Source organism: Podarcis raffonei, chromosome Z, assembly GCF_027172205.1.
Source record: "Podarcis raffonei isolate rPodRaf1 chromosome Z, rPodRaf1.pri, whole genome shotgun sequence".
In the NCBI taxonomy this organism is placed as follows: domain Eukaryota; kingdom Metazoa; phylum Chordata; class Lepidosauria; order Squamata; family Lacertidae; genus Podarcis; species Podarcis raffonei.
Genome location: NC_070621.1, coordinates 2243715 through 2269417, shown reverse-complemented (window position 1 = coordinate 2269417; position 25703 = coordinate 2243715). Strand labels below are relative to the sequence as shown.

At 46.5% G+C, this 25703-nt stretch overlaps 2 protein-coding genes across 4 annotated transcripts in view; one reads left to right on the top strand and one right to left on the bottom strand.

The window, feature by feature from the left end:
* PTGS1 (prostaglandin-endoperoxide synthase 1) overlaps window positions 1-13036 on the top strand; it is a 50967-nt gene extending 37931 nt beyond the window's left edge. Inside the window, exons 6-11 of the mRNA XM_053373287.1 lie at window positions 2004-2185; window positions 5158-5241; window positions 5615-5861; window positions 7277-7563; window positions 9621-9768; window positions 11360-13036. Coding sequence (XP_053229262.1) covers window positions 2004-2185; window positions 5158-5241; window positions 5615-5861; window positions 7277-7563; window positions 9621-9768; window positions 11360-11721 — 1310 coding nt within the window. The 3' untranslated portion in view covers window positions 11722-13036. The remainder of the gene's footprint in view (window positions 1-2003; window positions 2186-5157; window positions 5242-5614; window positions 5862-7276; window positions 7564-9620; window positions 9769-11359) is intronic.
* ZBTB26 (zinc finger and BTB domain containing 26) overlaps window positions 1-25703 on the bottom strand; it is a 165875-nt gene that overhangs the window by 45625 nt on the left and 94547 nt on the right. The window lies entirely within an intron of this gene.

Genomic DNA, 25703 nt, shown 5'->3' with positions numbered 1-25703 from the left:
TTTCTTAACTATTGTCAAACCTGTCTCTTTCTGAAACCTCTCTTTCTCAAATGGTGTTAAGTTTTTCTCCAAAACTTTAGTTTTAGATTTGTTCAACCTAAATCCTGCCACATGCCCAAATTCTTGAATCAGTTCTAACACTCTTTTTGTACTAGATTCCGGCTCCTGTAACGTCAAGACTAGATCATCTGCAAAAGCTTTCAATTTGTATTGTTTAACTCCGAACTGTACCCCTTTAACCAGCCGGTCCCTTCTAATCATGTTTAGCAAAACCTCCAGGACCGAGATAAATAGCAATGGGGAAATTGGGCAGCCTTGTCGTGTCCCTTTCTCTATCTTAAATTCTTCCATCATCACATTGTTAACTAATAGCTTAGCCTTTTGTTCTGAATAGATTGCACTTATACCATTTTCAAACCCTTGACCGACCCCCATCCCCTGAAGATTTTTCTTCATAAACTTCCAAGAAATATTATCAAAGGCTTTCTCTGCATCTATAAAAATTAAAACTGCTTTAGTGTTAATATTCACTTGCAATTTCTCCAAAATGTTAATTATATTCCTCGTGTTGTCCGACAAGTGTCTACCTGGGAGAAAGCCAGCTTGGTCCTTATGTATCTCTTCCATTAATACTTTTTTTAGCCTATTAGCCAAAATGTCAGCAAATATTTTGTAATCCACATTAAGTAGGGATATGGGGCGGTAATTCTTAAGTTGTGTCTTTTCAGACTTAGTTTTCGGTATAAGGGTGATGTAGGCTTCTTTCCACGACTCTGGCGCTTTTTCCCCCTCCAAAATTTCATTACAAACCTCCTTTAGTGGTTGAATTAACCAGTCTTTCAAAGATTTGTAATATTTTGAGGTTAAACCATCCGGCCCTGGAGATTTGCCCAACTGCATGTTCTGAATAGCACCTTCTATCTCTTGTTCTGTGATTTTATGGTTCAACATTGTCTTATCTTCTTGAGAGATTTTTTGTAATCCATTTGTTTCTATAAATTGGTCTATGTCAGACTCTTTCTGTGGCCCTTGTGTATATAGCTGTTTAAAGTACCTCTGGAAACAGTTTCTAATTTCCCCTGGGTTCTGAATGTTCCTTCCTTCCACTTCCAAATTAGTGATGGTATTGAGCTTTTGTCTTTTTGTCTGGTTTCTCTTCAGATCGTATAAATCTTTCGCCTTTTGCTTATCAACCAAACTGACTGCTCCGGTTGTCAGAAGGAAAGTGTGGCTCAGAAAAGAAAGCAAAGGTGCCTTTAGCTCTGTACTCCAACAATTTGACAACTGGCTCAGCTAAAGTTGGTGGATCTCCTAAGTACAGACTTGTGGGTCTGATTTTATGGCCTGTTTCTTAAATGAATTGGAGTCCATGCACATCAAAACTCCCCCTCTGGTTGACTGGTGTGTGTTCCTGTTTGCTCTCCTGCTGCGTGTTCACACACCTTCCAGCCAGAGGTACTAAACCTTGATGTGAACTAACTCCATTGAAAAGCCTTGTCTTTGAGTTGCTTGGATGGGAGTCTTTGTAGTGGTTCATTCACATATGAAAGCCACCACTCAATACTGCAGCTGTTTACTATCACCTTTAACCACGTCAATTTTGATTTTCAAAAGTTAGAAAAGATGAGTCCCATGAGCGACTGGTGTGTACCTGAAGGCAGCCCTGTTTAGGGAAGCTTTTAATGTTTAATAGACTATTGTATTTTAATATTTTGTTGGAAGCCGCCCAGAGTGGCGGGGTATAAATAAATTATTATTATTATTATTATTATTATTATTATTATTATTATTATTAGTTATTATTATCCTATAAGGGCATGCCTGAGCCCCCTGCCTTGGCTACAGGAGTCTTGCAGCTTTAGCTGTGACTCCTGCACTGCAGGGAATTGGATTAAATGGCCATTGGGGTCTCTTCCAACTCAGCTGTTCTATGATTCTATTAAATAAATAGCCACACGCCAGAGGGGCAACTTTGGAATTGCTTTTTCGTTCCTCTCTTGCAGGGCCGCTGCAGCTTCCTGATGCACAGCTAGTAGCTGAAGAGTTTTTCCTGCGCAAGAAATTCCACCCGGACCCCCAGGGGACAAACTTGATGTTTGCGTTCTTTGCCCAACACTTCACGCACCAGTTCTTCAAGACGTCTGGGAAGATGGGCCATGGCTTCACCAGGGCTCTAGGCCATGGGGTGAGCAGAACCCTAGCATGCTAAATCCTGGGGGCCTTCAAAGCCTCATCCTGGGTCTCCTGCTGCAGAAATAAGGGCATGGAGTGACCCTCAAAGGTGGTTCCCCCCCCCCCAGTACAACATTGATATACACTGCTTGATTATTATTTTTTAAAAAAAGAACCTCAAAGTGGCTTGCAAAAAGATAAAACAAACAAACAAAATCAAGACAAAATTACAACAGTACTTTAAAACATACAAAAGTTAAAACACTAAAACAGTTTGGAATTATCTCAACTGGGTAGGCTTGATATGATACGATACGATAAACTTTATTGTCATTGTCCCATACAGAACAACAAAATTGAAAAATCTACATCAGACATTCAAAAACCCAACAAGCCTGCTATCCCAGCTATCCCAGCCTGGTTAGCCCCCTAAAAACTCTGATACCCCATAACTGAATACAATTTACTCCCATAGAGACTACCTTACACTGCGTTTAAAACCAAAATCGCATTTGGATAGAAACCGTTTCTCAGGCGACTAGTCCTAGTCTTGATAACCCTGGACCTTCTTCCAGAAGGCAGAAGCTGGAAGAGATCATTTCCGGGGTGGGCACTATCCTGCGCTATCTCTGCAGCTTTCTTATGATACCTGGAAGCATAGATTTGATCCAAGGTGGGAAGAGGGCACCCAATTATTCTCTCCGCAGTCTTTACAACCCTGGACAGCATTGTTTTTCCCCTGACTGTGCAGCTCCCAAACCACACACACAGACCATGTTAATAGTACAATAGTACAATAGTAAACAGTACAATAGTAAAATGCCTTGTCTAAACAAGGATGTTTTTAGCAGGCACTGCGAAAAGTACAGTGAGGGCTCCTCTGCCTGATATCAAGAGGCAGGGAGTTCCAAAGTGTAGAGGCTGCCACACTAAAGGACCAAGTTTTTACTAAAGCGGGACGGGTAATATGTCGCCCCTGTAACACTGCTAGCTCTGCCAATCAAAGTGATTGAGTGGGCACATGTGAGGCAAGGGGGTCTTGTAGGTAAACTGGTCCCAGGTTGTTGAGGGCTTTGTATACCAACAGGGACACCTTGAAGTTGGGCCAGTAGCAAATGGGCAACCAGTGCAGGTCTCTGAGCACAGGTATTAGCAACCGTGCTGCAGCCTTCTGCACTAACTGCAGCTTCTGGATCAGGCACAAATGAAGCCCCGCACATTGCAGCCTTGATGAAGGGGTGGAAGAAAACATGGTGGAATGGAGAAAAGACAGAACTTTTCTAGGACCAAGTGGAGTGCCCACTTCTGCAGCTGCCTAAATTCAAGGCCCTTAGAAGGTCAATGGTGGCTTCACATTTAAAAGAGCTATGCAGAGTTCAGTGAGGGTTGCTTTAGTCAAGGGCTTTTGTGGGCAATGCTTGGGCTCCATCCAAGGATGCATCACCCATGAGGACAAGGAGAATTCCAGTAGATACAGAAAGGAGCTTAAAACAGCATGTGAAGCATGAGTTTCTCTTGGCATTGGGTGACAAAACAAACCATATGTCAAATGGAAGCATGTATACCACCTTGCAAGCGTGCACATTCTGAAAGGTTGGTTAAATGCCACCCTAATCTCCCAAGTAGTGAGAGACTCCAGGGGTTCCAGGTGCTTACCCAGGTTCAGTTTCCTTGAGACGAAGGTCATCGGAGATTGCGGTATCTTTAGGATACAGTGGTACCTCTGGATGTGAACGGGATCCGTTCCGGAGCCCCGTTTGCATCCTGAAGTGAACGCAACCTGCGACAGCGTATGCGCAGGTCACGATTTACCACTTCCACGCGTGCGCATGATGTCATTTTGAGTGTCTGCGCACGCATGAGTGGTGAAACCCGGAAGTGACGCGTTCCGTTACTTCCGGGTCGCCGCGGAGCGCAACCCAGAAATGCTCAACCCAAAGCTACTTCACCCCGAGGTATGACTGTATGTAGTTTTATTTACACATCTATACAACCTGAGCGTAAGATGGAGAGGCTCACAGCATTAACATTCCAATGGGTTTTGGGATCCAGCACAGAGCAAGCGTGTCTCTGGGTCTCCAGCTTCCAGCCTGCTTTTTCCAGCTCATCTCCCACACACCACCCTGGCTCTTGTTCTCCTACCTAGCAGCCAGGTGAGGAGGGAGAGGAAAGGCCCACCCATCAGCCTGGAGGGCCTCCTCCCTTCACTGTAGCTCTTGCAATGGAGCCCATCCTTTTGGGATGCGGATGAGACACTGCAGTGGCCAGCCAAGGCCATCGTCTTACAAAGAAACTTGCCTGGCTAGTTCAGCAGTAGGATCCTCTCTTTGAATCTAACGCTCCCCAGGTACAGGATCCTAAGAATTGGAAGGGAGACATGGCATCATCCAGACTCACTTCCCAAACCCAGATCACTCACTTCCAAGAATATGAATACATTAGATAAATAATATTGAAAGTCTGGCAGTCCTTTTGGAAAAGCAAAAGCTGTTCCCTGAGTTGGGTGGGTGGAATCAAGAGCAGAAAAATACAAGGGAAGGGCAATTAATCCACTCCCCATCAGGGTGTGTGACTTGTTCCCAAGTAGGTTTAAACCCTAATACAGTATTGGGGGGGGGGCAGGACAGGCAGGGAAGAAATTAATTACACAGGTTAATTTTTATATTGTTTTATTGCACACCAATGCTTTAAATTCTTTATTTTATGTTACCTGAAATTGGGTACCAGGTAAGCAATAACATCTCTAAGCAGTTTATGCAGAATATAAAATATACGTTTAAGAAGTTTATAAATGTGAGCAGTTAGAAACAGGTCCTTCTATATCTGCAGCTGGAGGCAGTGATGCTTCGAATACCAGTTGCTGGAAACCACTAGCCTGATCCGGCTTCAGGGCTCTTCTGATGTACTTACATGCTTTCAAAATTTCTAAATACAAAGCAGCTGCTACAGTTTCATGAGCTGTAACCACCTGGACCTTTTCTGCAGGTGGATCTTGGACATTTATATGGAGACAACTTGGAACGCCAACAAGAACTGAGGCTCTTCCGAGACGGGAAGTTGAAATACCAGGTATGAAAGTGGATAAATGGTCCTCCTGCCTTGGGAGAGCAAAACATGATGGCCCTAGACAGCGGCTGCCGATCAAAATAGTCAATACTGGGCTAGACAGGCAAACAGTCTGGTCTGCTCATCATCCCAGGTGGGGTACTCTGTCTGATGCCACAGGAGGCAAACCTGTGTTTTATTTGTCTGGTTTTAGAATGTCTCTAATCCCCTTCAGAATAAATATTTCCTGGGCAGGTTATGAAGCATGCAGATGAGGGTGATGGGACCAAGAGAAGGGCAGGTTCGTATGGGAGGACATGATATTTCAGATAGCTTGGGCCTGCGAGGAGTTTGAGATGCACCCCTGATGAGCACCCTTCCTCTCTCACCTCCCTAGGTGGTGAAAGGGGAAATTTATCCCCCGACGGTACTGGACGCCCCCGTGCACATGATCTACCCAAAGCACATCCCAGCAGAAAAGCAGCTGGCTGTGGGCCAGGAGGTGTTTGGCCTGCTCCCGGGACTCATGATGTACGCCACCATTTGGCTCCGCGAGCATAACCGCGTCTGTGACCTTCTCAAGCAGATTCACCCCACCTGGGATGATGAGCAGCTGTTCCAGACCGCAAGGCTCATTCTTATTGGTGTGTGAGGGGGGAGGGCTGTGGGGGAGGGCAACAGGGCAGTAGGGTGTTCCAACCAAGCGCCATGCCAACATTCTTCCAGTGTTATTTCCTCCACACAGACACACACGCACGCACACACTCATTCATTCTCCAATTAATGAGGAAACAATTTGCATTTGAAAATTATAGACTTGGTAGCATTGGAAAGATATTCCACACACACACACATAGATCATATCGTCCAACCCCCTGCAATTCAGGAATCTCAGCTAAAGAATCCCTGACAGAGGGCCACCCAACTTCTGTTGAAAAACCTCCAGTGGAGTCCACCACCAAAGGAACAAGAGAGGCGAAATCTGTGAAGCTCGACTGTTTTAGCACCAGTATTTAAAAAAGCACATAAGCATCAGATTTCCTGGATTCTTGACCTGTTTGGACAGATTAAGAAGCTGGTACAGCTCCAAAGTCCAGCATGATAATACCACCTTGCAGATTGATGTTTGTATGTTAAAAACTTTGTTGTGGAGTGGACCACCAAGCCCTTATTATCTTCAGGGCTTAGGTGGGATTGGCAAAGTGAGATGTTTGTGGCTTTTTGGTTTAAAAGAAGGTGAGTGACATAATAGAAGTATACAGTGGTACCTCGGGTTAAGAACTTAATTCGTTCCAGAGGTCCATTCTTAACCTGAAACTGTTCTTAACCTGAAGTACCACTTTAGCTAATGGGGCCTCATGCTGCCGCCGTGCTGCTGCTGTGCAATTTCTGTTCTCATCCTGAAGCAAAGTTCTTTACCTGTTTCTGGGTTAGCAGAGTCTGTAACCTGAAGCATCTGTAACCTGAAGCATCTGTAACCTGAGGTACCACTGTACAATGTTAGGCCTAGCATGGAAAAAGTGGAGAGAGAAAAGTCTCTCCCCCCCCCCCCACACATAATAGTAATAATAATATATTTATTCATGCCCTGCCTTTTCATGCCCTAGCACTAGAACTCTGGGACATCCAGTGAAGCTGAGTGTTGGAAGATTCAGGACAGACAAAGTCCTTCTTCATGCACCATATAGTTAAACTATGGAACTACAGAAGGCAGCGATAGCCACCGACCTAGATCGGTTAAAAAAGGGATAGACAAATTCATGGAGGAGAGGGCTGTCAATTGCTTCTAGCTATGATGGTTGTGCTCTGCCTCTGCAGTTAGGAGCAGCAGTGCTCCTGAAAACCGGAAGCTGGAAACCACAGGAAGGGGAGAGGGCTCCTGTGCTTGAATCCTGTTTGCTGGATTCCCATTGGGCATCTGGTGGCCACTGGAAGGACAGGATGCTGGGCTAGATGGGGCCACTTTGGCCTGATCCAATGGCCTCCTCTTACATTCTTGGATCAAGAGCTCAGTTGTCTGCATCCTCACCCGTTGACTCCCTCCCTCTGCTCTTCCCAGGTGAGACCATCAAGATCGTCATTGAGGACTATGTCCAGCATCTGAGTGGCTACTTCCTACAGCTGAAGTTCGACCCAGAACTCCTCTTTGGAGTCCAGTTCCAGTACCGGAACCGCATTGCAGTGGAATTCAACCAGCTCTACCATTGGCATCCACTGATGCCAGATACCTTTAAGATCCAGGATCAAGAGTACAGCTACAACCAGTTTGTCTACAACACCACTATGCTGATGGACTATGGAGTGGAGGCCCTTGTAGATGCCTTCTCCAGGCAGCAAGCTGGGCAGGTGGGTGCATTGGCCACACCCATCCCAAAGGGCCAAGCCAATCTTGAGGAGCAGGATGGTTCTTGGTCCACCAGGATAGGAAAGCAAGCAAACCTAGGGAACTGACATACCTCAAGTAGCCATACCATGCCAGCTGCAACTGTCGGCTTTTAGTTCTAATAGATCAGTGGTTCCCCAGCTTTTCTGGGCCACTGCCTCCTGATTTTGCAAATTTGCCCCAGTGTCCCCCTACCCTATAAAAAGTATTACAGTCATACCTCTGGATGCAAACAGGATCCGTTCTGGAGCCCCGTTCGCATCCTGAAGTGAACGCAACCCGCACCTGCGCGTTTGCATGTGCGCAGGTCGCAATTCACCGCTTTCGTGCATGCACATGACATCATTTTTAGCGTATGCGCATGCGCAAGTGGCGAAACCCGGAAGTAACGCATTCCGTTACTTCCGGGTCGCCACACAGCGTAACCTGAAAACGCTCAACCTGAAGCCTATTTAACCCGAGGTATGACTGTATTCAGAATAGTGGTTTACTGTGGTTCCACTGTGGAAGATACCAACACGATAAAATTCAAAACAGTGACAGTTAAGGACACATTTGTTGAAAAGCAAATTAAAACTATTTAGTGTAATTAAGTCAACAGAAGTGATGAACTTGATCCAGTGATAATCAGCTTAGCAAGAGACTTAGATACCACCTTTAGTAACTATTTCACTGTTTGATAAATTCTCAATGTGACAGATGCGCTTGCTGAAGTGAAACCAGTTTCCCAATACCTGGTTTAAAATCGCTTAGCAGGAATCATTCATACACACACACACACACACACACACACACACACAGTGCTTTTTTCTGGGGGATGCAGGGGGATGCTTTGTGAATCTAAGTTTGGCCTCATTGAGGAGCAGTATTTCAGTATGAGGAGGGAAAAGAGGACCCCTAAACATTTTTTAAAAAGAAAAAAAACACTGTACACATACACACTCTTCACCTACCACAGATTCATGGTCACTAACTTATCAGAAAATAAATAGCTGTTGCCAGTAATTAGCTAAACAAACGTAAACAAAGGAAACAGATTTGACAATGAGAGGAGCAGTAGAACTTTAAATATAAAGTGAGGAAGGTGTTTTGCTTTAGGAAGGTGTAACCTGGACAATGGTAAGTAAACACTTGGCACGCTCAGAGGCACCCACCTCCAGCGCACCCTTGCCTCTTAGCACCCCACTAGGTAATCCTTCCCCAGGGGGTGATAGCACCCACTTGGGAACCACTATTGCAGAGAGTCTGGATAAGGGTTTGAACAGTGCATTTGTTGTTGTCTTTCTTTGTTTTTTTGCAATGCTGATTTGTGGCCTCTTTCTTCCCCTCCCTCCCATAAAAGGCTATTTTCATATAAATGCCTGGATGGCTGAGGATTTTAAGAGTTACTGCTCATTCAAAGTTTTCCTGCTCACAGGCTATTTTATTGTTTCCTGTTCAGTGTAGCTGAGGGATTTGTGATCAGCTGCACCTTAAGAGAAGGAAAATTATAGCTCCATAAAGAAAGAAGAGGGGAGAAGTAAACAATGAATGGTAATTAAAGCCACTAATGGGGAACAGGAACTGACTAATCATGGGGCAGTTCACCACAAATCCCTCAGCCTTGTTGAAGGACATGGCAAGGCCTGCAGTGAAAGAACTTATTAACATTGCAGGGGACCCTTAACTGAAGGAGACTTACATGTGAGTAGACATTGCAGAAGGGTCATGGTCCCAGGGAGAGACTTAATGGGATCACACTGCTATATTAAGTGCTGCCCCAAACCACCATTTTAATTACCCTTCCTGCTGACTGTAGAAAAGCAGAGCCTCAGTCCTGCGGCTGTGGAAGCAACTTTGGTGTCAGAAGTGGGATTTGGATTTTGACCCCTGCCCTCCCAACGGATGGTCTGCAGGCCCAACCATCTCAACAAATTACTTATGATTGCATGCAAACGGGAACTTCTCAAGGGTGGGTGGGAAATCTAGGTGGCTTGGCCCCTCCCCTCCTGCTAACCAAGCCTCTCCATTGGCTTTTCAGATTGGTGGGGTACCAAACATCCACAAGCAGCTTCTTAAAGTGGCCATTGGAGTCATTGAGGAGTCAAGGCTGCTGCGCCTCCAGTCCTTCAACGAGTATCGGAAGAGGTTTGGCATGAAGCCCTACACCTCCTTCCAGGAGCTGACAGGTAGGGCAGGCAACCTGCCGGAATGAGGGGAGGGGGCTCCCAGAGGGGTCACCATGTGGGGCACTTTAGATGCCACCCCCCACCCTGCAAAGGCCATTGTGTTTCCCTGTGAGGAAAAGGCTAAAAAGTGTGTGTGGTGTGTGTGTGTGTGTGTGTATTGGTGTTTTAATTTGGGGAGGGGGAGTGGTAGAGGGTGAAGGGAGATGTTGGTTTCTGAAAGGGTATGCGTAGAGTAGAGCCTGTTTTTCCTAGAGTGCTTGAATTCAGTGTTGTCCACTGAAATGGACACGTAGAAGATTCAGAACTGTTTATTAATTATTATATTTGAATGTATCACTCACCTTTCACCCTGAGGTCCCAGACATCCCTACCCCACAGCATACAGAACTCACTGCCACAAGATGCATCACTGCAGGGATGACGACTTAGCCTTAGAGGCTCAGTCCAGTGAGGGGGAGGAGCCAGAGTAGTTAAGCGGAAAGTCCATATTCAGAGGCAGTCTACCTCTGAAGCTGAGGGGCAGGAATGAGGTGGGGGGATGAGGCGGAAGAGGAAAATTGTCTGTTGTGAAAATAACACGGGGAGGAAGAGAGCCTTTGTGTCTTCTTGAGCACCTTGAAGAAAAATGAGATATAATTTTTGAAATACCGTGGTACCTCTGGTTGCGAACTGGATCCGTTCCGGAGCCACGTTAGTAACCTGAAAGGAACACAACCTGCGTCTGCGCACGCACGGGTTCCGATTCGTCGCTTCTGCGGATGTGCGTGACGTCATTTTGTGCGTCTGCGCATGCGCGAGTGGCGAAACCCAGAAGTAACCCTTCCCAGTACTTCCGGGTCGCTGCGGGACGCAACCTGAAAAAACGTATCATGAAGCAAATGTAACATGAGGTATGACTGTAAATGAAATACAGAGTCACGGCCCACTTTTGAGCAGAAGGGGAGCCCCGCTGGATCAGGCCCATGGCCCATCTAGCCCAGCATTTCATTCTAACAGTGGTCAACCAGATTCTCCAATGGGAAACCCGTAAGCAGAACCAAGCACAAGAGCAACTCTTCCCTCCCATTTTGTTGTTTAGTCGTTTAGTCGTGTCCGACTCTTCGTGACCCCATGGACCAGAGCACGCCAGGCCCTCCTGTCTTCCACTGCCTCCCGCAGTTTAGTCAAACTCATGCTGGTAGCTTCAAGAACACAGTCCAACCATCTCATCCGCTGTCGTCCCCTTCTCCTTGTGCCCTCCATCTTTCCCAACATCAGGGGCTTTTCCAGGGAGTCTTCTCTTCTCATGAGGTGGCCAAAGTACTGGAGCCTCAGCTTCCCTCCCGTAGTTTATAGCAATTGAGATTTGGAAGCATTTCTGCCTCCCAACTGTGGAGGAAGAGCTGAGCAATCAAGGCTGGGAGCCATTAATTGGACAAATTCATGGAGGAGGCCAGGGCAATCCTCTTTCAAAACCACCCATGGTGGTGGCTGCTACTGTCTCCTGCAGGAAGGAGTCCCATAGATTAACCATGCGCTGTGTGAAGGAGGACCTTTGTCTGCCCTAAATCTTCCATATTCAGTTCTTCCTCTCTCTCTCTCCTTCTCTCAGGTGAAGAAGAAACTGCTGCCAAACTGGAGGCCCTCTACAGAGACATTGACGCCCTTGAGTTCTACCCAGGTCTGCTGGTGGAGAAGAGCCAGCACAACTCGATTTTCGGCGAGAGCATGGTGGAGATCGGGGCCCCATTCTCCTTGAAGGGTCTTTTCGGGAACCCCATCTGCTCCCCAGAGTACTGGAAGCCCAGCACCTTCGGTGGTGAGGCTGGCTTCCAGCTGGTGAACACGGCCTCACTCCAGAAACTGGTATGCCTCAATGTGAAGAGGTGTCCCTACGTGGCCTTCCGGGTTCCTGGCGGTGGAGAGGACGCCGTTGTGCTTGCAAAGGAGAAGGGGCCATTGGATGAGCTCTAGGATGAGCATCGGGGGCAGAGGGCAGGGGCTGCTCCTTGGCTTGGCTGTGGTCCAGCCAGTGGCAAGTGGCAAGGAGTGGTGGTAGACTATGGCTGGCTGGTGGGGAGGAATGGAGAGAACAGAACAGCATCCCTGCTCATCACACACCTGGAAATGTATTGTGGAGGGTTAGGTTCAGAGAGGAGAATTAAAAGTACAGTTTACTGGGAGAAATGAAAAGCCTTTTGTGGTCTGCCTGCCCTCTGCCCAGCCGGCTTCCTCTTTCCCTCCCACCTTCTTCTTCCAAGGTCATTTTGGCCCATCACACGTGGCAGTAAAACACGTAATACAGGGATGTGGTTGGGTGCCAAGAGCTTTCTCCTTATGACACATAGCCCAAATCACCTGCTCCTCCTGCTTTCAACTTTGATTTTTATTTGTTTTACTTTGCTTTCTAGGAGGGCTGGGCACTGTTGCGGAGCTCCTCAGCCACTTGTCCTGTTAACGTCCCAGTTGTCTAGACATAAAAACCAGCACAACACATTATATGCAGATTTATGTCTGCTTCATGATATGCCATGGGTTCCAATTGTATCTTTCACCCCCTGGAGCCAGTTCCCAAACATCATTCCCTAAAATCTCTAGAGGAAAATAGAGAATTGCAGAACCATGAAGTCGTAGGGGACTCCAAGGGTCATGTAGCCCAACCCCTTGCAATGCAGGAACATCAGTAAAGCATGCAAGACCGATGGCCATCCACCCTCTGCTTCAAAATCTCCAAGGAAGGAAAGTCCACAACCTCTCGTGGGAGACCATTCCAGTGTCAAACAGCTCTTACTCTCAGAAAGTTCTTCCTGATGTTTAGTTGTAATCTTCTTTCTTGTAACTTGAAGCCATTGGTTCGAGTCCTACCCTCCATGGCAGGAGAAAACAAGTTTGCTCCTTCTTCTGTGTGACAGCTCTTAAGATATTTGAAGATGGCTATCGTATCTCTTCTCACTCTCCTCTTCTCTGGGCTAAACATACCCAGCTCCTTCAACTGTTCCTCATAAGGCTTGGCTTCCAGACACACTTGATCACATCTTTCGCCGCCCTCTGCACACCTTCCAGCTTGTCAATAGAACTGCAGAACCAGTCCAATCTCTTTTAAACCTGTGGTGTATACATGCCTTAGAATAATAGGTCTGGGAATTTTTTGTGGGGGATATAAAGTGTTTTCCTTTTGACCTCCACTCAGATGAGTGTGTGAGAGTGTGTGTTTCTGCTATGGGGCGGAGAGGGTGTTGGGAGTGAAGGGAATGGTCAGAATAAATAGTGATTTCATTTCCAAAAGTCACACATGTGCTTCCTTTCTTTAGGGTGAGGGACCATTTATCATACCATCAACTGGCAAACGTGGTCGATGCTGGGGGCACAGATGTGGTTGTTGGGCCCTTGAGGACAAGATCCAGCACTGCCTTGTGTGCCCTTCAGCCAATCATTCTCCTGCAAGTGCTAAGATCTCTAGTCCAGGAGTGGGGAGACTCTTTCAGACCAAGGCAATCTTCCAGGGGCTACTTGCCAGTGGCGGAGGTTGCAGAGGTCCAAAGTGGGTGCATTGGCAATAAGCTACATTCTGACCACACAAACGCCAGAAGCTTCTACATGCACACAAACGTGTCACTCACCCAAACCAGCAAGAGGGGTCATCACAATCCCAGAACACCACCTTGATGAGGGAAGCCCAACTTTTCATACCCCGTGGAGCACAAGAGCGCACAGACACACTGCTTTGTCATGCCGGGGTGGGGAGGAGTGATGCCAGAATTTGAGCCCCTGCCCCACAGCCCTCGCACTGCCTTCCCAAAGCAAGCTCAGTGAGGTACCAAGCTTTGGGAAGGAGGTACCAGGCTCTGGCAGAGCCCTAGAGCCCTAACAAGGCTTTAGTTAAGCTTCCCCCCAACTTACATTGGGAAGGCAGTGCAATGGCTGGGGGGGGGTTCAAATGTTGCCAAGAGCCTCAGAGAAGGCCTCAAGGGCTGCATTGGGCTGTGCATAGCACCAGGGGCAGAGGAAGGGAAGGCGGCGGAGGCGGCCCACCATGGGTGTCATCACTGAGGCGGTGACATTCTGCGTGCCGCCCGCAACTCCCAAGCCTACCCCGAGCCGTCGGGGGGAGGGGCGGAGCTGTGCCAACTTCCCCCTTCCCCCTTCATTTTGACAGCTCAGGGGAGGCTTGGGAGTCGTGGCCGGCTGGCTCAACATTGCCCCATGCTCATGGTTGGCTTATGGTTTTTTGGCACATTTCCACTCCAGTTCTCTGTCCCACAGTGCAGGAGGGGTGAGCAGTGAGCTGATTGTGAGAGTTTCAAAGTGCAGGGACGACACACTGAAAACATTTTGGGCTATGATTTGGAGAAATCCAAATGCTATCACCAGCTTACACTAGAAGTTCAACTGTGAAAACACTCTCCTATGGAAGGCACCAGTTGGTCAGTGCCTGTGGAGTCACAAACTACCACACTCTTGTGCTACTCCAGTGTGTTTCAACAAGGCTTCAGCAGGAGATTGTGGCAGACTGTGGCCCGTGGGTCAGATTTCTCTCCCTTTTGCTCCCAAGTCTGCTGGGGAAGGCTTACCCTCTGCTGAAAGAGCCAGTTGGTCCCATGGCAACACATCCATGCATGGTCAACTCTTTAGACATGTGAGGTAAAGGATAAAGGGATCCCTGACCATTAGGTCCAGTCGCGGACGACTCTGGGGTTGCGGCGCTCTTCTCGCTTTATTAGCCGAGGGAGCCAGCGTACAGCTTCCGGGTCATGTGGCCAGCATGACTAAGCCACTTCTGGCAAACCAGAGCAGCGCACGGAAACGCCGTTTACCTTCCCGATGGAGCGGTACCTATTTATCTACTTGCACTTTGACGTGCTTTCAAACTGCTAGGTGGGCAGGAGCAGGGACCGAGCAACGGGAGCTCACCCTGTCGCGGAGATTTGAACCACTGACCTTCTGATCGGCAAGTCCTAGGCTCTGTGGTTTAACCCACAGCGCCACCCATGTCCCTCTTAGACATGTGAACAGGGTGCTTAATAGGCCCGGCTCACTAGCAAACTCTGAGATGGTGGCAGCCTGGTTGCCTGTTTTTTCTTTTGCAACCATCGCAGGTGGGGGGGGCACAGGGGGAATATCTAATAAATTTTAAAGCTTTCCCAGAAGAGATGATGAGGCCACCCTTGGGGGTATAATGCAGGGAGCTGCCCCCCCCATGTAAAACCTAATCTCCCTGTGTTTATTTTTAATTGGCCACGAAAAACAAAGCAGAGGTGTCAACAGGTGGAGAGTGGAAAACTTATATTATTGTTTATGAATTAGTGAAACCGGGCAGCTGGTATAGGTAGCTGATATTGTCTTACAGCAGGTTTTGCAAGTCAAAGTATGAGTCAAAATGAAATGGCCAGCTCAGAAAAGGAAGTGGGGGGGGGGAGTGGAAGAGATATTTTAGCTCTGCACGAAGGTCTTCAAGCTGCTGGTGCTGCCACCCCAGATTAAACTGGGAGTAGCCTTATCAGAATAACATTTTCTGAGTTAGTATTGGAACCTTCCCCAACCTGGTGCCCTCCAGGTGCTGTGGACTACAACCGCGACATCAGTCCCTGGGATTGACCTTAATGGCTGGGCCTGATGGGAGTTGTAGAAGACATCTAGATAGCACCTGATTGGTAAAGGGTTCACCTAACCCCCTGCTGTAGCAGGTTAATATATCATTCTGCTATAGCAGCAATATAAGGATCTAGGGGTCTGGGTGGACCACACGCTTAACATGAATCTAGACTGTGATGCAGCAGCAAAAAATGCTATTCTAGGCTGCATCAACAGAAGTCTAGGGTCCAAATCATGGAAAGTAATAGCACCACTCTCTTCTGCCTTGGTCAGACCACACCTGGAGTCCTGTGTCCAGTTCTGGGCGCCACAGTTTAAGAAGGATGTTCACAGGCTGGAAGGTGTGTGGAGGACGACGGCCAGGGTGATTAAGGGTCTGGAAACCAAGCCTTGTGAGGAAAGGTTGAGGGAGTTGAGGGTGTTTAGCCTGGAGAAGAGAAGACTGATAGGAGAGACAATAGCCATCTTCAAATATCTGAAGGGCTGTCAGATGGAATATAGTAATATCCAAGGCAACACGATGACCAAATACAATGATATCAATATACACTTTTTATATAATATGAAATATATGAAAACACATAAACAGAAAACTTATGAATCTTTGAAAGTCACAAAATATGCACTCTTAATGGATTCTCTTGAAAACATAAAACCAAATAAACATAAGTCTTATAAGTCTCTGAAAGTCTTTGAAGATTATGCAAGTCTCTGAAAGAAGCAATGCATCAGATTCCACATAGCGCAGCATCCTGTTCTCACAGTGGACAACCAGATGCCCGTGCGGGGAAACCTGCAAGTGGGCCCTGAGCACAAGAGCAACACTCTTCCCTCCTGCGGCCCCCTCCCAGCATTCAGAGGCATTTATTGCCTTTGACCATGGAAGCAAAGCAGAGCCATTGTGGCTAGCAGCCCCTGATAACCTTCTCTTCCATGAATTTTGGTGGCCATCCCTGCCTCCTCCTGTGGGAGTGAGTGCCATAGTTTTACTATGCGCTTTGTGAAGATGTACATGTACAGTCATACCTTGGGTTACAGACACTTTGGGTTGTGCGATTTCGGGTTGCACTCCGGGTTACTTCCGGGTTTCGGCGCTTGCGCAGAAGCGCTAAATCGCACTTTGCCCATGCGCAGAAGCGCCAAATCACAACCCGCATATGCACAGACACGGCACTGCGGGTTGCGGACACTGGGGGTTGCGAACGTGCCTCCTGCATGGATCACGTTCGCAAGCCGAGCGTCCACTGTACTTTCTTTTGTTTGTCCTGAATCTTCCAACATTCTGCTTCATTGAGTGTCCACAAGTTCTCGCATTAGGAGAGAGGGAGAAAAGCTTTTCTTTGTCCACTTTCTTCATGCTGTGCATAATTTTACAAACTTTTACCTTGTCACCTCTTACTTATCTTTTTTCTGAACTAAAAAGTCCCAAACAGTGGACAGGCAGCCATCCACCAAACTAATTTTAATGTCAGTGAGATACACGTTTGTCCAGCCTAGGGGTGGAAAAGAAAAAGAGAGGAATAGATGGGTTACAACAGGGAGGCTGGATTTTCTTGTTGTTTTGATGACCAGTTTGCACAGAATTGTAACCTGAGCCTCATGCAAAAAAGGCTTTCGGGAAGGAGACAGATGGTGCGCCAACATTTCTAGTAAACAAGTATTAGCCTCACATGGTCCAGACACAGGTCGGGAAATTTAAAAAGGAAACCTAAAGGGCATTTGTGTGTTTGAGATCAAGCTTGCATGGTCTTAAAAACACTTTGTGGTTTTTTAGTGTTTGGGTGTATGCTCACTGATAGGCAGGAATGAAGAATGTATCCAGCTGAGCATGAGCACAGTTACATTCCTTGCATCACAGAATAAGTCATATCTCCTAATGCTCTGCAAGCCTCCAATGGCCACAAGAGCTTCTGGGCCAAAGCAGGTCAAAGTGCACGTTGCCAAATGGGAAAACCCACATCCCACCAATGGATGGGAGCAGGAAGAAGCTCAGGCTGGTCCTTCAACACAGTTGCTTCTTGCAATCCAAAAGGATTCATTTATTTGCTTAGCACTTTTGTACCTTGGGGTGTATGAGGTTTTGGGGAGCAGTAGTGCCTCAGGTGCGGTACATGTCATTCTTAGGTAGTTTGTCCGCCTTTGGTCCCCACCCTGCACTCATTTCTCACCTGTGGTTCCTGGAAGCTGTCAGCATGTGACAGCAGCCACAGCCTGGGAATGGCTTTGACTGGCAGGCTAAACCAGGTGAGGAGAGCTGATGGTTCTCAAACCCTCAGTGAGTTAGGGATTTCCCCTGAATGTGAAGACAAGGTTCTCACGCATTGAACAGATGAGACCAAGAGTGGGTCCACCAGTCAAGAAGATTGTTTCTGCATATGCTGTAGAGGGAAGTGAGGGGCAGGTGGGGCTCCTCAACCTAGGAAGGTAGACCTTCTAGGAGAAGGAAAGCTCTAGTCCTAAACAAGGCAAGGCAAGGCTCAGGAGTAAACTATACAAATCCCTAGGATGGTTGGATGGCGCCTTGTAGGCCTCCTTCCAGCAACTCATGCAGCCCAGCGGTGCCAAACATCTTGCTCTGCTTTCCTTTGGACCACATCAGTGTGTTGTCATCTGGGGAGGTCACCTCAGAGCTGCTAACACAGTGGTTTGTCTTCACCCCGGAGGTGCACTCCATTGTCTCTCGAGACAGATGGAAGCCAAACACATTCATACCCTGCTCCTCAGCCAAGAGGGCCCCCAGGGCAGCTTGCAATAAAAAGAGAGAGACATGATACAAAAGGAGGGGGAAAGGGACAGGAGGGGAAGAAAATAGCCCCCTGCTCTAGGTCAGCTATCACCCCTCCATCACAATATGATCTGGACTTCATGATAAAATGGATTGAGATAGGCCATAGGTAGCTTGAGGTGGTACCCAACTGGTGCAGGTTGTGTGCTGTTGCTGGAAACCGCAGGAGGGGAGAGTATTCTTGTACACAGATCCTGCTTGTGGGGTTCACACAAGAGCATCTGGTTGGCCACTATGAGATCAGGAGGCTGGACTAGATGGGTCGTTGGCTTGATCCAGAAGGCTCTTATTATGGTATTATGAGTTTCAGTGCTTTTGCTTGTGTTCTGAACAGAGACAAAGGATTTTTCGTGCTTGAAAGGGATTATGTAGTTGATCAGCGCCAGTGTCTCACACAAAATCTCACACAACATCTCACACAAAATCTAAGTGACCTGTAGATAGGATCGTATGAACTGAAAATAGAGGCGTATGCACCTTTGTTATCCATGAAAATCTTTCAATAAAAACCTTTTTTTAAAAAAAACAACCTGTTTTATGGATTAGCACCATCAATTAGTCTGCACTTTTCTGCATTTCGTTCACTTCAGCCATTTCCCCAATTCTCCGGTCCCAAACACTTGTATTTCACCTGCATCTCAGATTAGTTCTCTGTGTATCTGATGAAGTGGGCTGTTGTCCATAACAAGTGACGCCATAATCAGCGTGTTAGTTTTTAAGGTGCTGCAAGACTCTTTGTGGAAAGGAAAACCATTTGGTCTTCAGATGTTGCTTATGCCGAAAGGGCTCCCACAAAGGATCACAACATTATTTTCTTGATGTTAGTAAATACTAGTGAACTCAGATGCTTGTTACTGAGAAAGGTAAACTAATTTAATTCATTAGGCTATGAAATCAATTGCATTTCATACCTCCAGCATCTGGGTTTTTTGGGCTGGCTCAGAGAGAAGTCCTATTGGTATTATTATTATTTATTAAATTTGTAAACCTTCATTCAAAGATCACAGGGCAGTTTACAATATAAAAACACAAAATACATACCATAATAACAAACAAATATCTTAAAAGGCAATACAGTAGTACCTCCAGTTATATAACTCTCTGGTTATATAAAATTCAGGATGTGAAAATGGCAAACCTGGAAGTATTTTACCGGGTTTCGCTGCGCACACATGTGCAGAAGCAGTCCTCATGTTGTGGAAACCTCGGGATCCGACCAGACCTCTGGAACAGATCCTATTCGCAACCGAAGCTACCATTATAGATTGTTTAATTAGCCAAAGGCATGGGATGATAGGAATGTTTTTGCCTGGAGCCTAAAGACATGTAGAGAAGACTCCAGGTAAGGCTCCCTGGAGAGAGCATTCCACAAACGGGGCCACTGCAGAAAAGGCCTGTTCTTGGGTTGCCACCCTCCAGACCTCTCATGGGAGGGGGCACACAAAGAATGCCCTCAGAGGATGATCACAGGGTCCAGGTTGGTTTATATGGGGAGAAGTGGCCCGTGAGGTACTGGGGTCCCGAGCCATTTAGTTCCAGTAATCATTATGTCAATTTCCTGCTAGATGTTGTTAGGTGAGTCACTTGCGTTAGGTCACAACTGCATCTCAGGTCATGCACAGCAATGCTCTAGGTTGGGAAGATACCTTAATGCTCTCTAGGCAGAGGTGTTCAACCTTTTTGAGTCCACGGCTCCCTCGACCAACTCCATTCTTTCTGCGGCTCCCCTGTGGGGCTCAGGAGCCCACTTATGTCCCCCTTGCCTGCAGAGCTGGCAGCCTCTCACCCTTTTTCGAACACCCTCCCCTGTGGAGTGTTCCCTCAGCCTCCTCTCCTCTCCCCTCTCCCTGGGAGTCCTCTGGGCAGCTGCTGTCTCTGGTCTCTGAGCTGCCCCCCCACCCCAAAGAGAGATGCCTCCTTACACTGCGCCACAGGGGCTGGGGAAGCACCCCCTGGCCAGCCCCAGAGGCACACCATTCGCCTGGGGAGCTTATAGCCAGGGCTGCTGCAACAAACAGCTGCGCAAGCCTTGGGGAGGCAGAGAGGCAAGAGGGCATCACAGGAGGGAGGGAAGGGAAGAGGGACAGAGGCCAGGGTTGCCCACCGCACCCCTGACCAGCCTTCAAGGCACCCCAGGGGGCCATGACACACTGGTTGAAAACCACTGCTCTCTAGGTATTGTGGAACTTAGAACTCCCATAAACCCATCCAACATTTTAGGTTAGAGAAAATGCGAGTAAGAGGTGACATGATAGAAGTTTATAAAATTATGCATGGCATAAAGGAAGTGGATAACAGTTTCTCTCTCTCTCTCTCTCTCTCTCTCTCTCTCTCTCTCTCTCTCTCTCTGTCTGTCTAATACCAGAACTTGTGGCCATCCAATGAAGCTGAATGTTGGAGGATTCAAGACAGATTTTTAAAAGTCCTTCTTCACATGGCACTGTTGGCTGTTTGCAGTTTAGTAGCGCAGAGAGCTTGCTGGGGAGACCATGCATTAAAAAATAAAGGACTCAAAAATAACTTAAACTAGGTTTTAATAAGAAAAACAAAAACTCCTTTTACACTAAGTACATTAACAACCAAACCAGACCCAACCACCAACCCATCCCCCAGGGTAATGGGAGAGCTAGGTGCTGCTCCTTATATACTACACCCAAATGCTGACACACCTTAATCAAATACAACTCAGCAGCACCTGCTATGCTTCACAGCTGTAAAGCTGGGTCTCGTTATCTTACTCTGGCCCTTGCTCTGGCCCCTTAAAGACATACACATCAGGTGGAACAATGATGAACCTTTACATTTAAATAAACCATTCAACATTTCCCCTGCGGTTCATCATTGTGGAACAAAAACATAAAGCATATTTTGTACATGTCTTTCATGTGTAACCTTTGGAAGTGCTTTAGTAAAAATGTCTGCAATTTGATTGTCACCTGGAACATATTCAAATACAATCATTTCGTCAGCAATTAGTTTCTTTACAAACTGTAAACGTAACCGTAAGACTCTAGTGCGCTGCGTATTGGTCTCTGAACACAGGATAGCAAGTCCGCTCTGGGAATCAAGGTAAACTTTTACTGGTAGTGTTACTTGCATCTGTAGGTCTGCAAATACTTGCAGATACCATTCTACATCACGAGTGGCCTGAACGCATGCACATAATTCACTCTCTGTTGTGGAGAGACAAATAATGGTTTGTGTCTGGGACTTCCATTCAAATGGACAACCGTTATAACAAAACACCATACCAGACACACCCCTGCAATTATTTTGTTCCACTGCATGAGATGCATCGCAGAAAATTTCAAAACCTTTGTCAATACATGTTGTAAACTGCAACCTATAATGTTTGGTGTGTTTAAGGTACATTACCACTCTCTTAAGAGCAGAGAAACATTGCATAGTGGACTCTTCCACATTGTGATGCATCTTTTAACATAAGCTTAACTGTTTCGTATTTTACACTTGGTGAATAACACAGATCATAATCTACGCCTGGAATTTGTTGAAAACCCCTAGCAACTAATCTTGCCTTGTACCTTACAACTTCATTTTTGTCATTCATTTTAATTCTATAAACCCATTTTGGGTCAATAAGTCTCATATCTGGGGTTTGTGGTACAAGAGACCAAGTGTTATGCTCTTTTAAAGAAGCTATCTCAGAGTTCATAGCTTTATACCAATTTGCAGCTTGTTGCTTAGGTAATTTCTGAACATCATTGTAGCTTTTTGGCTCAAAAACTGCCTTATTGGCATACACAGTATTAAAATGTTCATCTGCAAAACGTTGTGGCTTCTGTCTCTTTCTATCTGAACGTCTCAGTCCGGAAGGAGAGTCAGACTCCTCAGACTTAATGGGACTAAGTGAACCACTAGTTTCAGATTGTAAATCATTGTCAGATTGAAGAGATGCCTGTAGGCTAAGCTCACGATCAGAAAACTCAAGAGAATCTAACCTCCCCTTGGGTGCCTGTGACTTTAAATCATCAAACAAATCAGATTCAACAGACTTTTTGTCTTTTTCCATTAATTCAGAAGCACCATTTCCTGCTGCTGCTGCTTCTTCCTCTTCTTCCTCAGTATTATCTATACCATCAGTATCTTGGAAGACAGCAACTCCATTCCAATTTACAGTTTGTATCATGCTTCTGGTAATATGAAATTTGCCAGTTGCTGGTATGTAAATTCTGTACGCCCCCTGCTGGTAGCCCATTAATTTTCCCTGGACACTACGTTCACCCAATTTCTGCTTAGCGGGATAATGCATAATTACATCTGAACCCCAAATGCGTAGGTATTTCAGATTAGGGCGTTTTTTAAACAGCTTCTCATAGGGGGTGACATCTAAACCAGAATGATAACTGCGATTTCTAACATAACAAAAGGCATTGAGCGCTTCAGCCCAAAAGTCTTTGGGCAGATTAGCATCGTGCAGATAAGTTTTAACCCCTGCCTGTAGGTCACGCTGCACAACTTCAACAAGCCCATTTTGCCAGGGACTTCGGGGGCAAGATAACTCATGAGTAGTCCCCTGCGCTTCCAGGAATTTCTCAAAATCCTCAGAAACAAATTCCCCGCCCCGGTCAGAAAATAGGTTCTTAATTGGTTTGTTAAAGTGCGTTTTTACCCAGTTGCAAAAAACTTTGTACTTCTCAAATGCTTGGGACTTCTCAGCTATTGCATAAGTCCAACAATATCTACTATACTGGTCTATCAGAGTAAGCCAGTACTTAGAACCTCCTAATGATGGTGGGAGTGGCCCAACTAAATCACAATGTACACGCTCAAATGGCTCAGTTACTTTCCTATCTGAGCATCTACCCTTGCGTGCAACCTTAATCTTATTCTTGCAACAGGATAGACATTGCATAAAGAATTTACATGGTTTTAAGTTGAGGCCATCAACAATATTCTTTGTCTTAATTACATCAGCAAAATTCAGGTGTCCCAGAATTCTGTGCGCCTCATGGACACACCCGGAATGTGGCCTTACATTCCTCAACCCCTGGCTTGACTGTGCTGCTCTGCAATTTATAGGCGATTGGGAGTAGGTGCGAAAATACAGTCTATATAAACCATCAGATTCCCGGGCATATAATAGACGTTTGTTCCCATCGAAAAACTCACACATTGACTTTAAGAAACGCACAGTTATGCCTTGACGAGCAAAGCACCTTACTGACAATAAATTGTCCACTGACGGGCAGTAAATGCAGTTCACTATTGTAATGTTTAAAGAGTCAAGTTTAACAGTACCCCTGCCAAGCGACTGCAAGACTTGTGAATTGGCTAAATGTACATTACCAATTTCCTCTTCGAAAGAAATAAACAAGCTTCGATCATTGCAAACGTGCTGAGATGCTCCTGAGTCCACAACAAAAGACTTCCACTTGGCACGTTTAAGTCTTTTACGATCTGTTGTCCTAGCATGGAAAACTCGCGGCTCGTTTCTGTCTCTACTATACGATGTCGGCTGCTGGGCTGACGACCGTGACTGACGAACAGAAACAGGCTTGGGAGTACTTTGCTTTCTTTTGGATCTGCAGTCCTTTGCAAAATGTCCTTGCTTATTGCAGAACCAACAACGCTTGGCAGCTTTAAATACAGTTGTATCACCACAAGTTTGCATATGGCGGTCCTCATTACTTCTGGAAATAGGAGTGCTTATGGCACAAGCCTCCCTTCTGTCCAACTCGCCCATTAATCTTGCCGTTACCCCTTCCACAGTTAATTGTGCTGGTGGAACGGCAGATATCTGGCTAGCTATACCATCGAAGTCCTCATTAAGGGAACAAAGAATGATAAAAACATACTGAATATCAGGTATCTCCATGTCCCTTCGAATTAATTCGCAGCGTATTGCCTCCAGACGTCTCAAGTGTGCTGCCAAATCACCACCAGGCTGCAACTTCGTCTGGTACAACTGCTTGAAAAACATCAATGCAGATGCTGACTCTTTTCTAACATGCACTGCTGCAAGACTGTCCCACATTTCTTTGGCAGTTTTCTTATTTCTTATATAGACTACTTGCTGGTCGCTGACTGCCAAATTAATTATCGCCCTGGCTTTTGCATCTCCTTTCGACCAAGCATTAGTCACAGGGTCAGGAGGGTCGTCAGTTACATAGGTCCATACTTCTCTAGAGGTCAAAAGCGCCTCCACCCGAAAAGACCATAAACTATAGTTCTCATCTGTTAGCTGTGGGAAGACCAGAGCCTTCTCAGCTTCAGGAACCCGGTCAACCATTCTGGAACTCTTCCAGACCCACAGAACTACGCTAACAGGAGAAGGAGTTTTCAAACCTTTCTCAGAGTCCAAAAATAGTCATCCACTCAGCAGCTGGGCCCATAACCAAAGATGTTGGCTGTTTGCAGTTTAGTAGCGCAGAGAGCTTGCTGGGGAGACCATGCATTAAAAAATAAAGGACTCAAAAATAACTTAAACTAGGTTTTAATAAGAAAAACAAAAACTCCTTTTACACTAAGTACATTAACAACCAAACCAGACCCAACCACCAACCCATCCCCCAGGGTAATGGGAGAGCTAGGTGCTGCTCCTTATATACTACACCCAAATGCTGACACACCTTAATCAAATACAACTCAGCAGCACCTGCTATGCTTCACAGCTGTAAAGCTGGGTCTCGTTATCTTACTCTGGCCCTTGCTCTGGCCCCTTAAAGACATACACATCAGGTGGAACAATGATGAACCTTTACATTTAAATAAACCATTCAACAGGCACATGGTTAAACAGAAGGGGAGAGGGGTCTTGTGTTTGTTCCCTGCTTGCAGGTTTCCCACAACAGGCGTTGGGTTGGCCACTGTGAGGAGAGGATGCTAGATCAGATGGGCCAGCAGGGTTCCTCTTGCGTTTGAGTCCAGAGGGCACTGTGCTGGCTACCTTAGCTGCAGGGTTTCACACCTGTAGTCACATTTATGGGTCATTAAAAATGAGAGAAAACCATCTGTTTGACAAAGCAGAAGGTGGATTAAAAGGCAGCAAGTTCTACATGGGCAACACTGAGGCTAAGGAGGAAGACACTGGAAATGATTGCTGCTGCTGCCACCACCACTCTAGACTGGCTGCAAGAGGGGTAGGCATGTTGGGGCTGATTGATGTTGGTGGGGAATGCCCCATCCCTCCCAACAGACCGGCCTCCGTGGGTGAGCACCTGTACCTGTGGCTCTGCTTTTCTTCCTCCCGATGAACAACAACCCTGGGACAAGGGCTGCATAGCACCAACAGCTGCTCAAAGAAGCAACTGGACAGGAAACTTAATGATACTCATGTCTTTATTGCATTAGTTTAAAAACAGTTAGGAATACGGTACACATTTTAAAAGAGAGCTTAGCAAAATAGAGTCCATTTCCGCTGGAGGAACAGGGCAGAAGGTCATGTCTTGTAGATTAACACAGGGGATGAACATCCACAAACAAGCATAGGGCAGCCTGCAGTTGAGGGCGATGTTGTACAGAGCAACACATCAAGGGTTGTTAAATGAATGCTAGGAATGCCCAGGACCCCGGAGAGAATAGCCAGACTTACCAAGCCAACTACTGGGACTGAACTATG